This window comes from Dipodomys ordii, unplaced genomic scaffold (assembly GCF_000151885.1).
Source record: "Dipodomys ordii isolate 6190 unplaced genomic scaffold, Dord_2.0 Scaffold3, whole genome shotgun sequence".
Lineage (NCBI taxonomy): Eukaryota > Metazoa > Chordata > Mammalia > Rodentia > Heteromyidae > Dipodomys > Dipodomys ordii.
This window is the reverse complement of record NW_012267219.1, coordinates 32,620,984-32,639,664: the sequence shown is the minus strand read 5'-3', so window position 1 is coordinate 32,639,664 and position 18,681 is coordinate 32,620,984. Positions and strand designations below refer to the sequence as shown.

Here is an 18,681-nt window from a genome sequence, read left to right as displayed (position 1 = left end):
TGGGGCCTGAACTCTGGGCCTGGGCGCTGTCCCTCAGCTCTTCAACTCAAGGCTAGCACTCTACCACTTGAGCCGCAGCACCACTTCTGGCTTTTTTTTTCCTTATGTGGTGCTGAGGAATCAAACCCAGGGCCTCGAGCATGCAAGGCAAGTGCTCTACCACTAAGCCACCTTCCCAGCCTTAGGGAAGGAAATTCTGAAATGACATTTTGAGAATAGAATATCAAGCTATCTATAACTACCATCCATTTTGGAAACTCAGTCATGAAGGTACAGAACCTTAAAGGATTGTATTTCAAATCCTTTTAATGATGACAAAGAAAGAAACTCAGAGAGGCACGGAGACTTGTTAGTACCTACCCCAGAGCTGTAGGATAGATAGTAACAAAGTCTAGAGTTAAGGATTCTCTTCTCTATGCCTGCTCATTTCAGTAATGACCTATTTCCTTCTTTAGTGGTATAAAAACCAAAAAACATGAACTAAAACAGATTAGATGGCTATGAAGTAAAATTATTTGTTTACATTGTTTTGCTTATAATTCTATTAAGCTATTAACCTTTTGTTATTTAAATTCACACTCTACCACATAAAGATGGATGGTATCACCCAGGGAACAAGCTTTACAAAATGCAAATTTAACAATATACTCATTTTCAAAGATCAGTGTAAAAAGAACATTCAGGCAAAGGTAAGACATTTCTCCCTCTTCTCAAAAGCTGCTATGGAAGAGTATTCTGAATGACTTCTATAAAGAAATAGTAACATGTAAAGTCCTTCCATTTGTTAGAGATGATGAAATGATGAGAACTATGGCATTTACTCTACCTTCCTTGACTAGGAAGTAATTTAATGTTATGAATCCTGTATTCAGCTGGGTGATAGTGGCTCATACCTATAATCCTAGCTACTCAGGGGGCTACAATCCAGGATCAAGGAACATGGTTCAAAAGCCATTCTAGGCAAGAAGTTTATGAGACTCTCATCTTCAATGAACCACCAAAAAGTTGGAAGTAGAACTGTGGCTCAAGTAATACAACAATAGCCACAAGCAAAAAAGCTCAGAAACAGTGCCCAGGACCTGAGTTCAAGCTCCAGTACCAGCGCACGCGCGCATGCACACATGCACGCACGCACGCACACACACACACGCACGCACACACACACACACACACACACACACACAGATGACTAAAGGTAATGTTAAATAAATAATAAATTGTTAAAGCAAAAAGGGATTCAGAAAACAACAATTCAACTTCTCTGCTGCAGAATTCAAATTAAGGAAACATGGAGTAAGGTGTGGGATCCAGGATTCTATCTATATATTGGAAAAAACTATGGCTTATTTTCTATTTATACACATACACAAACACGTATACACACACATAAAACACACGTGTGCGCGCGTGCACACACACACACACACACAAAGAGGTCACTTATAACCAAGACAAATAATGTGAACAAACTGCTTAGGGTTATTAAAAAATGAGAAAATGATAAATTACTGAATATATAATTACTCACAGCAAGGGAAGACGTTTGGAGACAGGCATTTTTAATTCTTGGTATCAAAGCATTTTTCATGGAAGGGTAGTCTATAAGATTTGCAAAGGTTGGAATGATGTTTAGACAGAGTTCCTATTAAAAAAATACATCTCATCAATTTAGAGAAAGACTCATCTTTTCTTATATTCAAAGACAATCTGCCTCTGTATGGCTAATTTGTCAGTTAAAAATGAATTTTCACATGTTATATTATTTGGTCCTTTCCACAACTCTCTGAAAATAAAAATAGTTACAATCAGTTTAAAACCAGTTTGGCTACACAGAGGCTATGGTGTTGTATCAAAAGGTTATAATTGCAACTCTTTTTTTTGCCTTGAGAGAAGTTCTTGCTATGCAGTACAGAATGGCCTAGAACTAGAAATCCCTCAGCCTCAGCTTCCTAAGGACTAGGATTATAGACAGCAACTACTATACTTGGCTACAATTCCTTTAGAAAGAGCTAACAAGTAGAAGTAGACACATCTCTCCCACTCAATCTACTTATAAGGGTAAAAAATAACATCAATCTCACACTCTTAAATAAATTTAGTAGACAAACTGAAATGAGTCAACAGAGTGACCTAAAATGTGTCATCTTAATTCTAACAAACTAGGCCAGATGTGGTTGTACACACCCATAAGCCCAGAACTTAAGAGAGTTTCTCCAGGCCAGCATAGCAGATAAAGAAAAAAAATCAGTAAATAATGCTTTAAAAATTCTGTTTTTCTTTATCTGAGTCTGTTTGCTGACAAAAAGACTAAACTTTAAAGTATGAAACTTTTGTACGAAAGATGTTCTTAATACAGGATCTATTTTCCAGCGGGGCATGGAGAAACATGCCCCCAGATACTCAGGGGGCAGGACTGGGATGATCAAGGGTTGAGGCCTGCCCAGGCAACAAGCTGGTAACAAGATGGGTATTATGGTTGACAAATACAATGTCAGCTATGTGGGAAGTTAAGGGTCTGAGGCCAGCCTTGGACACACAAGACTCTATCTGAACACAGCAAATAAAGAGCTAGGGGTATGGAGCAGCTACCTTTTCAAGTTCAAGAGGCCCTGACTTCAAACTTTAGTATGACAGGAAAAAAGAAAAAAAAAGAATTTTCCAAAATGAAAAAAAAATTAAACTACTCACTTAAGGATGGTGCTGTGCCACTTCTACTTCCTAAAATTACATTTTTAACAGCAATCCAGAATGATTTTCCAGACAGAGATCCAAAGAACCAGAATTTTAATAGCAAAGACTATAAAATGAACCTTTGACAAGTATATACTGTTTCAAGATTGTCTTTGTGGGACAAAAGCCTGGCAATGTGCTTCTTCATCTCCTTGCCATACAAATTAACCTCACCGCAGGACAATATTGCATTCTGGTTTTCTTGGTATTGTTTCTGTGGTTCTGAGATTTAAACTTAGGTTAATAGGGAGGTGCTCTGCCAACTTGAGTTACAACCCCTAGTCCTAGGAACAGGATTTCTAAATAGAAAACTGAATTAACAAACATAAAAGAAAATTACAAGTACAGGAAACATAACATCTATGCCCTTTTCTTTTCAATCATAATTATCCAATTAGAAGTAGAAAGAGGTATACATAATTCAAGCTACAATAAATAAAACTTTCTTCCATAATAGTGCATTTCTGATGATAGCAATAAATCTACTTATGATAAAGGCACCTATCAAGAATAAATTCCTTTATGAATCATGAATCATTTAATTCTTTAGTTAGGAGTAAATATGTTTAATAACAGTGTCAATAATGTAATTTTGACAAACAGATTCACTACTGAGTTCTATATAAAATGTTATAACTTAATCCTGAAATATGCTTTATCTTTCTTCTGTTTTAAGAATCTAAGTTAGCACAAAACATAAACAAATCAAATGCAGTACCTGAATCTGAATAGAAGGAGCCTCCAGTGCTCTGTAAACCATTGGTAGGACACTGTTCTTGATCTCATCAGGAGGAGTTTTGGTTAGCAGCAAATCCATTTTTTGTAGGAAAATTAATAAAATCTGTTTATAAGAAAAAAAAAATATATGATAAGATTCAACATATGCCAAAATATAAAGGTTTTGTTTTTCAAAAGAATGAGTTATATATTTTGACACTCACCATGTTGCTAGCCTGAAGGCGTGGAAGACAAAAACATACAAATCAAGCCTCTGACATTTCTGGAAGCATACCACTTAGAATCTGCTTTCCGTCTAATGATTTAAATAAAGACTAATTTTCTAGTTTTTACTATCTACAGTAATACATCACCTACAAATACCCACTGTTCAGAAAGCTTCTGGGGAAAAATAAAAGCTTTAACACACTTTAAAAAAATGACCGAGGGACTGGGAAAGGTGGCTCAGTGGTAGGGCACATGCCTTGCATGCATGAGGCCCTGGGTTCGATTCCTCAGCACCACATAAGCAAAAAGGAAAAAGCTGGAAGTGGCACTGTGGCTCAAATGGTAGAGCGCTAGCCTTGAGTTGAAGAGCTGAGGGACAGCGCCCAGGCCCAGAGTTCAGGCCCCACGACCGGACCCAAAAAAAACAAAAAAATGCCAGAAAAAAGTAAATTTTATCTCTTTATTTATGAAGTTCGAGAGAAGAGAGGATACAGAAAAGAAAAAAATCTGTAAGGAAAAATTCTAGAAAGAAACATTTTTAACTGACCTAGGCTTTTTTTTTTTAAACCAAGCTTCCTCCACTTATTTAATTTACAAAGAACAAACTAGCCCTTCTATTAATCAGAATATTGTTTTGCCAAGGCTCAGTTAAAATTTTTCAAGAGAAGGGCTGGGAAGGTGGCTCAGTGGTAGAGTGCTTGCCTTGCATGCATGAGGCCCCGGGTTCGATTCCTCAGCACCACATAAGCAGAAAAAGCCAGAAGTGGCGCTGTGGCTCAAGTAGTAGAGCACTAGCCTTGAGCTGAAGACCGGAAGAGCTAAGGGACAGCGCCCAGGCCCAGAGTTCAGGCTCCATGACCAGCAAAGAATAAAAAAAAATTCAAGAGAATTTTTTTTATTGTTACTAATAAGGTTATATAAAGAGGGGTTACAGTTTCATAAGTCAGGTAATGAGTAATTTCTTTTTGTTATCCCTTCTTTGCCCTCTTCCAGTTTCCCCCTCCCATCCCTACCAACATACTGTCTACGGAGTACCACTGCTGCATTTTATTCACCCTTTGTCCCTCCATTTTTGTTCCCCTCTTACCCTCCCAAAAGACAGAAAAATGAAGAAATAAGAAAAAAAAAGAAACAAAAAAGAAACCTCTTGTTTCCATTTCCTGCACTTCATTTTGATAAAGTTTATCATCATTCCTTTGGGTTCCTCCCCTAAAAGAGTCCTCAGGAAGAATTTTTAACTGGAAACTAAAAAGGAAAAAGAATCAGAGTAGGGCACTGATGGCTCACACTTGTAACCCTAGCTACTCAGGAGGTTGAGATCTGAGGATCACAATTCAAAGACAACCCAGGCAGGAAAGTCTGTGAGACTCTTAACTCCAATTAACTATCAGAAAGCCAGAAGTGACACCAGGGCTTCACCCTGAGTGAAAAAGTTCAAGGACAGCACTCAAGCCCTGAGTTTAACCCACATGACTGACGCCTCACCCTCCACCTCCAAGAAAAAAGGGAAAACCAAAGAATGGAGGCAACATAGAATTCAGGTCATGGACTTCTCAGAATACTATCTTGACTCATTCATATCTTGGGGAATATGTGACTCCATCAACTTCCCCTCTCTGTACTTTGAGTACTGACAGGAAGCCCTGCTTCAGTCCTGTATTCACCTTCCTTGCTTCCTCCCAAGTCCACAGGAACTCTCACCATATACTACCTTCTATATTCCGTCTTCCCAAAGGAACCACAAAGTCACAGCTATTACATCAGAGAGCTAATAAGCTATTGCCATGCAGAGGTAGAAAAAAAAATATTTACTATGTGCCAGAAAATGTAATTTCAGCTCAATAACCCCTTTCATTTTAGAAAGGAGGAAATGGAAGCTTTAAGATGGTAATTAATGATAAATCTAAGTCATACTTCAAGTAAAGAGATAAAGTAGTCCTGGAGTCAAACCCAGTTTTATGTCCTCTCTGAACTTGAAACAGAGATGATCTTGAATCTGTCAAGCATATATTATATATAATAGGTATTTTTTCACTTATACATACACATTACATAAGTACATTGTTTCAATGGTAATCTAAGCATTTTTTTCCTTTAATGAAAGTACATTTTACCAAGAAAATAAAGAGGAACAATTGGAGCTAATCATTTACAAGTTCAAGATTGAAATAACAAAACAAAAATACCTAAAAGTACAAGAAAAAAATTAACATTTTGAGGGTAGGGATGGTAAAGGTAAACAAAGGAGGAGGCAACAATGCTTGATAAGAAATGTACTCACTACCTTGCTCATGTAATTGTAACCCCTCTGTACAGTATTTTCACAATTTAAAAAACTTATTAATAAAAAAATTTTCATTGTAATTTATTTCCTGAGATGAAAACTTATAGAAAGTTAAACACATTCACCTACAAAGTGTAATTATAATTTTATGGATGGTTCAAACATATGCAAAACAGCTAATGAAAAAGAGTCATACAGTCACAGTCTTTTAACTCATATAATTACTTCTTTTGTTTCAGTAACAATCATCCTTATGAATAATATCCTATAAATATGCAACATAACCTACAACATACCTGGATTGGCTCCTGCTGTTTAAATACAGGACCAAGTTCCGGTAGAATTAATTTGACATATTCTTCTTTGGTGCATTCCTCAGCAATCAGTAAAACATTGGGCAAAACAAAAGGTACCATGTCCGGGTTGACAAATTCTGAAGTCAAGCAAGGCAAAATTCTCTGCACAATGACTCGCTGAAAAACAAAAATATTTTTATAAAATCGATTGATTTCAGTTCTTTAGCATTAACATTGAAGCCTCAAGACTTTTATCTCTTTAGGTAAAATGATCATATAATTTGTGGTTGGAATTAAAATACATTTTTGTGAAAAAAAAATGCTTTTGCTAATTATGCCAAAACAAATGGCATAAGCTATGACTATCTGGGTAAAAGAAGATAGATGGGCCAGGCACTGGTGGCTCATGCCTGTAGGATTAGTCCAAGCAAACTAAGTCCGTGAGAGTTTTATCTCCAATTAACCACCAGAAATCTGGAAGTAGTGCTGTGGTCAATTGGTAGAGCGCTGGCCTTGAGCTGAAGAGCTCAGGAACAGCACCCAGGCCCAGAGTTCAAGCCCCATGACTGACAAAAAAAAAAAAAAGATAGATGGTCCTGTATTTAGGAAGCCTTCACCACTTAAGTCTTCACTGATGCTTCTATTCTTAATTCCTAATGTCCTGTATTTTTAATTGCTGCTTCATGCATATTAACCTATTTATATTTACCATAATGGCCTTTAGAGCAGGGACAGCATTTTTCTCTTTTCTCTCCATAATCTTACCACCTTAGTAAAAGACTAGACAATTAGTAAGTGGCCACTGGTTATGTGATAGATTAAAACACTGGAAACATTTTTGCCAGAATTACTAGTTTTACAAGCAGTGATTTTAGACTATTTTACACTCATAGTTTAGTAAGTGAGAGGAAAAGTTAAAGGAACTGGACAGGCTACTATCAATACAGAACTACATCCTTAACTCATGATTGAGCAGTCATCTCCATAATTACAGTCTGATGTCCAACTGCTGATTTGACATGGGGCAGCATCCTTGTGGCTTTCAGTTAATTTTTTTGCACTGTAATTGAGTTTTTCAGCTATAGTCTGCCACATTTTATAATCATGTAGGTACTAAGCACAAAAGTTGCCTTATTTCTTGGAATAGTTTTTATAGTAAATCAAAGTAAATTTTAAAAAATCTTAACCACTGGGGCTGGGAAGATGGCTCAGTGGTAGAGTGCTTGCCTTGCATGCCTGAGGCCCTGGGTTCGATTCCTCAGCACCACATAAGCAAAAAAGAAAAAAGCCGGAGGTGGCGCTGTGGCTCAAGTGGTAGAGCGCTAGCCTTGAGCTGAAGAGCTGAGGGACAGTGCCCAGGCCCAGAGTTCAGGCCCCACTACCGGACCCCAAAAAAAAAAATCTTAAACACTGATACAATAAGAAATTGATAAACAACAAACCTTAGGCAGTTTTGATAGAACCTTTGGTAATCCTTTGAAAAACTGTGATTTCTGAAGATTATCTCTTTGGAATAAAGTATCAAAATATTGAAGTGTTACTGCACCAACATCATCAAAGAAAGGAATCTAAAAATATGGAAATAAGTTATTTTGATAAATACTGAGAGTATTTCATACAACTGAAACAACCACGTACAATACAGTGAGAAAATAATCAGACACATTAAACAAAATGATAATCATTTTAATAGAAGTTGTATTTTTAAAAATCATATTAAGAAAATAAATTTTTCAAGTTCTTCAAAATCAGTTATCAAATTTGCTACCAGTTAGCAAACGCTGAGCAATAGCATTTGTTAATACAACTCTAAGATATTGGAAAAATTAAGTAAAATATCTTTTGTGGAGACTATGATGTGGATGTTTGGGGGGATCATTTAATGTGCCCCTCTATAGGTCTCTAGGGTTCTAGGAAATAGGATTCGGCTCTTGCCCATGATGACTCCTGCTGTCTAAACTATTTCCTCAAAAGGGAAACACAAGTAGATGGTCCTCAATGTATAAAAGGGTTACTACAGGCTTATTACCTACTAAGTAAGGCAGACACTTTCAGCTCCTACTGAAAATCTTGAGAGCAAAAAGAATACTATATTCCAAAATCCAGGAGTGATTTATAGGCTTTGACTTCTCAGGGAGTTCAAAATGTCTGCATATGTAATTACAATTATTGGAGGAGAGCCTATAGCTAAAATTAAATATTGAATAGTTAATACATTCAAGAACACATGTCATGTGGAGACAAAATCTTGCTTTAGAAGAGCTTTGTCTACTTTAACTTTTTTTAAAAATTTTTTGTCTATTCATCTAATGCAGTGATCCAAGCATACTTACCTTTGTCATTTGGTCTGCATCAGGTCTTACAGTTGGAGTTACATTTAGCAACAGTTTCACATGTTCACGGACTTCTTCAGGTATATTTGTGAGTGAACTGGATCCTAAACGACTCAACTATTCAAAGAGTAGTAATATTACATGAGTATAAACTATTTTAAAAGGTATACATTTTAATAATCTAAGAAACCACTTTAAATTTCCACATATTTATAGACCAAACAAAACACTAAGTCTATTGTTACAGAGTAATTAAAATACTTTTCTTTAATACCTGAAATTATTTCCATTCCTAAAATCTCCAGTCTTTTAGAGCATATTTCAATATTCACTCTAGCAAAAGTCTAATCTTCATTATTTATAGAAATTATTCTTATACAAATTTGAAATAAGACATCCATCTCAAGAACTTCTGACCACATTATAGAAGAAAAATAATGCTTAGTTTTGCATGCAAGAAAATATTGATAGGCAAATACCTGATCCAACTGCCTACTGAAACTTTTATAAATATCTTGCTTGTTGACTTCAAATATAGGTTTCCCTTTATTAAATACAGCATACATGACAGTTCCTAAAGAATACATATCACTGGCTGTTTCACAGCTCACAGAAAGTATATATTCAGGAGCCAAATATTCAGGATTTGGAAGACACAGTGATGGTAAATTTGGGTCCCATTCTTTACAAGGAAACTTAGGCTGCAATGAGACAGAAAAGAGATAACACAGGTTAAATACTTTTACAGAAAGTAAACTATTATCAAGTTGTAGCAATTTACCTAAACAAGTAAAAATGTCACTATCATCTTCAATTTTTAAAATTGCCAAATTTAGAAAGTATACACAACTCTTTTAACTCAGAAACTACTGAAGTCTCGTCTAGAAGATATACAATTACTACAAAATGCAGTGAGTAAACAAACATTCAAAGTTTACCCCATGTCATACACAGGCTTCATGTTTTACGGGCTAGGACAGACTGTTGTTTGAAACTTTATACTTTCACTAGTTATATGACTTAGTTAATAGGTTCATGAGATTATACCAAGAATAAAAGTGTACTAGTCAGACATAGTACAGTGCCTCAACAACAGTGTATATGCAACCAATACCAATTATTCCTAAATCCCTTAAAAATGGTTGTTTAAATGAATAGCTGTATTCATGTAGATAGGCCAAAATACCCAGAGGAAAACCACTACAGAAGAAAATAACTTGCTAACAGCATATCCCCAGGGAAGTCATAGTTAACTATGGATGTTCTTTAGTCACTCTAATTCTTTTGGTAAGCTTGTCAGAAATAAATGAAAGGGCTCTGATAATGTAACGAGGAATGTTCCCTCTGCCCAGTCTCATATTTACTTTGAAAAAGAAGACAAATAATGGAATGGATTGAATAACATAAACTTCTCTAGGTCTTCAAAATGTAATTCTTGGGAAATAAGAGTCTCCAAGAACTTTTCTGCCTGGGCTAGCTTTGAACTGTGATCCTCAGATCTCAGTCCTATGAGTAGCTAGGATAACAGGCATGAGCCATCTACTAAAACTATAAACTTAAACATACCCGTGTACTACTAGTCTAATTATACACATTTATCTGGGTTACACTGAATTTTTTACTTCATTCCAGATGCAATCACTAATTCTATGATTACCTCTTGTTCAGAAGGATTGGTTGATGACACACAAAAATCAAAACCCATTATTTTCCAGGCTCCACTTTTATTCAAAATTATATTTTCAGGAGTAATATTTCCATGAACCATTTTGACACTGCTATGCAAAAATGACAATCCTTCAGATACCTATAAGTGGGAAAATAGGCAGTATTTTATTGAATAAAAGTCCTTTCAATTACATCAAAATGTCTCATGAAAATCTTATTAATTATTGCTAGCTATATCAGTAAAGAATTTTACATATCAACTAGCAATCAAATTTCATCATAAAAGCAGAAGTCTCAATATTTCTAGTTGCAGGTCAATCTAAACATTAGTGGGAAAAATCCTGATAAGCAAAACTAAAGACAACTAAGTGATCCCTCACCTATCTCGGGACTTACCCCCGCAATAGGTGAAAACCTAAGAAGTAGCAGTGTTAGATAGTCATCCCTCACTATATCACAGTTCACTTATTGCTACTTCACAGTTTTCACCTGCTGTGGGGTGTCTGGAATGTAGCTCCTGCAATAGCTGAGGAATCACTATGTATTTTTTAAAAAAACATTGATACAGTGAAGCCGTAAGTGAACCATGATATAGTAAGGGACAACTGTATTAAGCTCCTTTTTATAGTCATATAAGCGGAAGTGATTTTAGCTTCTAAGATTTATTTAGTTCCATAGTCTGAAATGTGAAGGAATTAATCTAGATTCACTAATTAGTTCTTTAGATACAGAGAATGAATATTAAGATTTTCTACTGACTAATACTTCATATTGAAATTCAGTTTGCTGAATATCATACTTAGTGTTTATATATTCAGTTGATGTTCACTTACTTGCATTGGACTGATAATTGCTCATTTTTATATGTGTACCAGAGATTGTCATCAAATTTTTTACCCAGAAGCAAAGGCTGGATTTTTTTGTTTCCAGGAAGAAGGAGGTTTGGGCAAGCTAGTAATCTTGATTTCCAGAATATTTTTATTCTTGGTTTTCTATAAACTCCTGTTTTGCTAGTTTCCTTATTTCTCCCAAGGTTTGAAGCACTATGATTTGCCACCTCCTCCCATATTCTCATTATTCTCACAGTTTTAACTATCACCTATGTGCTGACTGTTTCCAACAACTTCTGCTCAGGCCTCTGTTCTAAAGTCCAGATGTGATTAACTGAATATTTTCTTGTCTTATATCCACTTTGATGTCATTCTTTTGTCTTACCCTCTAAGAAATCCAAAACTATTTCTCCTACAATCTGTTAAAATGTAACTCAGATCATTACTTTCTTGCTCAAACCCTCTAAATTTTCTTCCCCTTTCTTCCAGAGTAAAATCCAAAATATATCAATTCTTCCTCTGGGTATCCATATGACTTGCTTTGACTTTTCCAAGTCCTTTCTAAAATGTCCCCTTTATAGTAAGATATTCTGAACTATCCCATTTAAAGTGCAAGTCTCCTCTCTCCCTCATACAAACCATTCCTTTTTAAACTCTTTTTCATCATAGCACTTATCAAAATTTCATTGTCTATATTCTCACATGCAAATGTTTGCAAAAGGCATGATTTTTTGTTTTGTTCTCTACATACAGCAGCCAGAATTGTGCCTAACAGATACAATCCAATACATACTTGTTTCTGAATGAACAAATATACCAATGAATCATCTTTAAAAGTTCCTGTTAGATGCCTAATATGGCAATGTACATCGGCAATGCCAGCTATTCAGGAGGGAGAGACAGGGAGAATTGTAGTTCAAGGCCAGCATAGAGGGAAACACACACACACACACACACAAACAAGGAGAAATGTCTGTTAGACTTTTCTCTAATTAGCCAGAAAACTGATGGACTAGGAATGTGATTAAGTAGCAGAGTACCACCCTTGAGCAAAAAAGCTGAGTGAAAGCATGAAGCTCAGAGGTCAAGCCCCAATATTAGCGTAGAAAGAAAAAAAAGAACATAAGATGCAAGTACATGTCCCTAAAAAAAAAAAATGCATACAAATACTCACAAGAGCTTTTTCACAATAGCAAAAAGAGTAGAAACAATCCAAATGACCATCAAGAGGTAAACAAATAAATAAGCTACATATCCATACAACAGTACTCAGCAATAAAAAAATGAACTATTGATATGTATATATATCATCAAGTAAATATAACATAATGGGTCAATCTCAAAAATTGCCAAGTTGGCTGAAAGAAGACTAAAAGAATATACACCATAGGATTCCACTTAAAAATTCTAGGGAGGGGGCTGGGAAGGTGGCTCAGTGGTAGAGCTCTTGCCTTGCATGCATGAGGCCCTGAGGTCGATTCCTCAGCACCACATAAGCAAAAAGAAAAAGAGCCGGAAGTGGCGCTGTGGCTCAAGTGGTAGAGCGCTAGCCTTGAGCTGAAGAGCTGAGGGACAGTGCCCAGGCCCAAAGTTCAGGCCCCATGACCAGACAAAAAAAAAAAATTCTAGGGAGGGGAAACAAAGGAGGAGGCAACAATGCTTGATAAGAAATGTACTCATTACCTAGCCTATGTAATTGTAACCCTTCTGTATGGTATTTTCAAAATTAAAAAAAAAAATTCTAGGGAAAAAAAAGACTGATCTAAGGTCAGTGATCTCCTGGGTGAAACACAGAGAGTATACAAGGAGTATGAAGGAAGGACTACCGGAAGTTTGAGGAACCCTTGATGGTAATGGACATACACTAGTAGCTTGACTTTGCTCAAGGTTTCACAGGTATGTATATGACAAACTTACAGGAGTGTTTACTTTGCATATGGTACTTTATCTTATGCTAGTAATACCTCTAAAAGATTTTTGAAAAAATATATGATCCCTGTCAAGAAACTCAGTACATACTGCACTGATCTACTCTATGGTATGGAAGATACTATTCTGATAGAGAAAAGAACACCTGAAAAAGAGCAGACATATATAAAACATTAATAGTACCCCTTTATTAGCTACTAAATTTTTAGAGGTAGACCATTTTTTATTAAATATCTCATTATAATTTACATTCTGTTATAAAATATATGTACATGGCATATAATGCAAGAGTCGGGTACTGGTATTCATCCCTGTAATCCTAGCTACTCAGAAGGCCTGAGATCGGAGGATCACGATTTGAAGCCAGCCAAGGCAGCAATGTCCCCGAGACTCTTATCTCTAATTAATCACCAAAAAGCTCCAAGCAGAGGTGTGGCTCAGGTGGTAGAGTACCAGCCTTAAGCAGAATAGATAGAGCACAAGGAACCAAGTTTAAGCTCCATTATCAGCACACATGAAAAGAATTATACCATTTAAGCCTAATAAACTTCAGGAAAAAAAATATGGACCATAGAAATAGTTTTCAAATTGTTATTAAGAATCAAAGATTTACATAAAGTAGTTTACATGGCTAATAAATAACTAAAAACTACTTTTTTAAAAACCCTTTTACATGTTGAATGAAGAAATACATACCTGAAGCAAACCATATTTAGTTTCTACATCATACAGTTTATAATCCTTAATGTCTGGAGATATAGAGGAAGGTAGATTTTCCCAGTTACCAAGAACATTGGCTAAACTGGCAAAAACTGGTTCTGTACAAAATGCCAAGCAATCTCTGTTTTAAAAAAACATATGTATTACTATCATTTTACACATTATTAAAGTCAAATATACATGAAATATCAAAGTTCTTATTAAGTTACCAGTAAGGTAGACTCTTTTTAATTTGTATAATTTCACATAAATACATAAATGTAACACACCTCAATCAACAGAATCAAGAGGATTTGTAAACCATACTGGATAAAACACTCAATGTTTTAAACTATTATAATAATTATGATTTTTTTTTTTTTGCTGTTGGTCATGAGGCTTGAACTCTGGGCCTGGGCACTGTCCCTCAGCTCTTCAGCTCAAGGCTAGTGCTCTACCACTTGAGCTACACCTCATTTTGTCCCCCAATAATGACTCACTGAAAAGACAAGAAATACTTGCAAATGAGCAAAGACTCCTACTCTCAGGCAATTACTGCATTCCATACTTCTCTGATATTTTCCCTTTTTGACCACTATAGCTGAGCATACAGTTAGCATATAGACCCATAAAAAATGTGAAAAAAAGTATTGATATTTCAAAAGAGGAGCACATATGCACATGACAAATATGTTATATTTTAGGGAAATAACCAATCCATACAAAACAACACTTAAGTTTCTAAGAATTTTTCACTGATAATATTTGAAATAGAGAGCTGGGAAGGTGGCTCAGTGGTAGAGCGCTTGCCTTGCATGCATGAGGCCCTGGGTTCAATTCCTCAGCACCACATAAGCAGAGAAAAAAAAAACCTGGAAGTGGCACTGTGGCTCAAGTGGTAAAGTGCTAGCCTTGAGCTGAAGAGCTGAGGGACAGCGCCCAGGCCCAGAGTTCAGGCCCCATGACCAGACCCCCAAAAAAATTTTTTTGAAATAGATTTCAAATATAAATATATATGTAAATATTAATTCAGGACATCCATTATATATATTTTTGTAGAACTTTACCTGGATTCTTCTAAAGGATGTTGGACAGTAAGAAGTCGAGGGTGTCGAAGCCGTGTTAACTGTTGGACTCCTCGTTTTAGACAATCAATGATTTGATCCTTCTCAAATTTTTGGTATTTGTCAATCAGCTTCTTATCAAAGACAAAAACAGCTACTTCCTAACAAAAGAATTGTATAACTAATTTACTGAAGCAATACATAAAAGTACTAAGATGATATCTGAGTGTCTACTTAAATTACACATCTGCACACAATAGTGTACACAGAGAAATAACTCAAAAACATTAGTTTTTTTCCAAAATATTAGCCATGAATATTTTAGCACCACTGTGATATTTTTCTGGTCAAAGTCTGTTTTTCTCACAAATACTTTAAAGGGTGATTCCCAGAGTCCTCATCTAAAGAGAATATAGGAAGGGCTGGGAAGGTGGCTCAGTGGTAAAGTGCTTGTCTCACATTCATGAGGCCCCAGGTTCGATTCCTAGCACCACATAAACAGAAAAAGCCGGAAGTGGTACTGTGGCTCAAGTAGTAGAACACTAGCCTTGAGCTGAAGAGCTCAGGGACAGTGCCCAGGCCCAGAGTTCAAGCCCCACTACCAACAAAAAAAGAAGAGAATATAGGAAAACAGTATGGAGGAACATGTTATCCCAATACTCAGGAGTCTGAGGCAGGTTGATGTGATTCGCTAGCAAAAGTCCACATCAAAATAAATACGTACAACTGATTTATTATTAATTAATTAACTAAAGAGGAACAGATTTAGAATTGTGATGATATGAGCAGTATAAAGAAATTGTTTTTCATTTCTCCATACACAATAATCTCTTATTTAACCATAATTCAAAGTTAGAATGGTTAACTTTAAATGTATAATAATAACCCTGAATACTAGAAAATCCTGAAAATGCTAGAAAATACTAGGAAATTCTTTCAAAATCCTTTAAAACATAGGTTGAATGTCAGGGTTCAGGTGTCAGGTACCACTTGTTAATATAAAAACCTAATTTGTAAGCAGCTTTGGAATATAATCTATACTATCATCCTACTTCTCATCTTAATACAGGCAGAGTCTAAATGGTTGCCAGCACAGGAAGCTGCTCCCCTACCACTTCTTTTTTAAATCATTTACAACTTATATCTGCTAAGAGCATGTGTACTCATATCTCATCTGTTTTTGCTTTGGGGATTTGTTGTTGTTGCTTTTTGTCTTTTGAAGGGGGTCAGTGGGGAACAGAAATGGAGGAAGGAAAAGTGAACGCATTCAGTCATGGCACTCAGTAGAACTATGTGGAAAATGAACTATGTGACCTGTAAGCAGGGATTGGAGGGCAAAACTAAGGGTGGGGTGACACTGTCCAAGAAAGGGGTGACACCGTCCAAAAAGAAATGTACTCATTAACTGATTTATGAAACAGTAGCCTCCTCTGTAAAACACCTTAATAACAACAATAAAATCATATATATTTTAGAAGTTGGATTTTGGAGAATTTCAGAGATATTTAGATTAGGGATGCTCAACTTATACAAATCTGACCTTAGTTATTTTGATTATTAGAGACACAAAATAATCAAGTAAGGGTTTTATGTAATACTAATTTGAACTAAAAACAAGTGACCTAAAAGTTTATACCCCTATCTCACCATTCATGTGCAAAATCTTATTTTAGCAAGTGTTCTGTTAGAACACATTTTTTAAATGCTTCTAATTTAAATGTGTTTATTTTTCAAGGCGTCTTAAGACTAAAGTCTTAAAAAAAAAAGATGACATGAAATGACTCCGGAGCTACTGCAATTTCACCACTCTTAGGGAGGAAGACTACATATAGTTGATAAAATAAATTCATGAAATTCTTTCAACGACTCATTTACTATTTTAGGTCAAAGATGACAGATATATACGCAGGTCAAAACAGATTATTAACTATTTTTTAAATACCTTCCCTTTGTTTTCACCAGTAAATTTAACATTAGTTTAAATATAAGATAATTTCCGACTATTTTTATTTCTTTGCTATCAGATTTTTTTTTCTTTTTCTTTTTTTTTGTCGGTCGTGGGGCTTGAACTCTGGGCCTGGGCTCTGTCCCTCAGCTCTTCAGCTCAAGGCGAGCGCTCTACCACTTGAGCTAAAGCGCCACTTCCGGTTTTCTGGTGGTTTATTGGAGATAGGAGTCTCACGGTCTCTCCTGCCCGGGCTGGCTTTGAACCGCGATCCTCAGATCTCAGCCTCCTGAGTAGCTAGGATTACAGGCGTGAGCCACCAGTGCCCAGCTGCTATCAGATTAAGCATTGCTAATATGAAAATCTTAAATTCAAAATGCTAACAAAAAGAAATATGTAGGGTCAAAAAGCTTTTAAAACTCATTTTCAGTTAGGAATACACAATCAGTATTTATTTATTTTATTTCTTATGCAAGCAAGCAAAAGTAGATTGCAAGGTGACAGTCACAATAAACAAGATTCAAGGTATAAACATATTCAGTTGTATGATCTCATAAGATGAAACAAAAACTGCACAGCCCACTTAAGAACTCACTAAAAAATTTTTAGCATTTCTTAACATAAAAACTCAAACATGTACTTAAAGGCATTTGGCATGTGTGATTTGTTTTCCAATTAGGCTGAGTGACTTACCTGTTTTGTTGACTTTTTTGTGCCATTAAAAATCTTCCAAGCTAGCCCATTGCCACCGCTTGCAATGTGTCGACCAACATCGAATTCTCTAGTGACAGGATTTCCCATAACAGCACTAGTGACATCAGCTGTTACTTTTGTAACAGTACTCTTCAATTTATTAAGCATGGACTCCATGGCTGCAGTAGTTATAGTTACCTAAAAACAAAAGGACATAGAAGAATTAATCACTTTCTATTTATCTAAGTACTTACTCATAATCTAGTTTGAAAATTTTAACCCCCAAAGAATGACCAAAACAATGTCATATACTTATTACTCATACATTAGTTTTGTCTTCAGAGAGCTCAATCCACCTGAGTGAAAATTTACTCTTAGAGTCAAACTACCAAACTGTATCACATCAGTTCTCCCTCATCAAGAAAAGGTGCCTGTGGCTCATGCCTGTGGCTCATGCCTGTAAGCCTAGCTACTCAGAAGGCTGAGATCTGAGGATTGTACTTCAAAGCCAGCTCAGGCAGGAAAGTCCATGAGACTTTTATCTCCAATAAATCATCAGAAAACCAGAAGTGGCACCGCAGCTCAAGTGGTAGAGTGCTAGCCTTGAGCTGAATAGCTGAGGGACAGCACCCAGGCCGAGTTCAAGCCCCATGACTGACCAAAAAAAAAAAAAAAAAGAAAGTGACATGAAAGCAGAGAGAGAATAAATATTAAGATTTAAATGGGGCCGGGAACCATGTCTCACACCTGTAATTCTAGCTATGTAGAGGGCTGAGATTTGAGGATCATGGTTCGAAGCTGATTCCAGCCAGATTCCACACCAGTGTTAGAATGGCCATTATCAAGTAAACAGTAACATATGCTGGCAAGGATATGGCCAAAAGGGAACCCTAATGCACTGTTAGTAGGAATGTAAAAGTGTTCAACCACTCTGGAAATAGTGTGAAAGTTCCTCACAAAATTAAACATATAACTACCCTATGATCCAGAAATTCTACTCCAGGACATTTACCCAGAAGATTACAAACCAGGATAAAGCTATCTGCACAACCATGTTTACTGCAGCACTATTCACCATAACCAAGACATAGAATCAGTCTAGATGCCCCTCAGTGGATAAATCGATCAAGAAAATATGGTATATATACACAATTGAATTTTATTCATCCATTAGAAAGATACTGCATCATTTGTAAAGAAATGGAAAGATCTGGAAAATATTATGTTATGCTAGGTGCACTCAGGCCCAGAGAGACAAAAGATGC

General features: G+C 36.0%; 1 protein-coding gene across 8 annotated transcripts in view; it reads right to left on the bottom strand.

Moving 5' to 3' along the window:
• Scyl2 (SCY1-like 2 (S. cerevisiae)) overlaps positions 1-18,681 on the bottom strand; it is a 45,600-nt gene that overhangs the window by 16,085 nt on the left and 10,834 nt on the right. For all 8 annotated transcript variants that reach the window (XM_013022235.1, XM_013022262.1, XM_013022268.1 and 5 more), the window contains 10 exons: positions 17,417-17,614; positions 14,782-14,939; positions 13,712-13,856; positions 10,246-10,395; positions 9,068-9,289; positions 8,589-8,705; positions 7,698-7,823; positions 6,256-6,432; positions 3,449-3,571; positions 1,529-1,642 (listed from right to left, as the gene is read on the bottom strand). In XM_013022235.1, coding sequence (XP_012877689.1) covers positions 1,529-1,642; positions 3,449-3,571; positions 6,256-6,432; positions 7,698-7,823; positions 8,589-8,705; positions 9,068-9,289; positions 10,246-10,395; positions 13,712-13,856; positions 14,782-14,939; positions 17,417-17,593 — 1,509 coding nt within the window. In that variant the 5' untranslated portion in view covers positions 17,594-17,614. The remainder of the gene's footprint in view (positions 1-1,528; positions 1,643-3,448; positions 3,572-6,255; positions 6,433-7,697; positions 7,824-8,588; positions 8,706-9,067; positions 9,290-10,245; positions 10,396-13,711; positions 13,857-14,781; positions 14,940-17,416; positions 17,615-18,681) is intronic.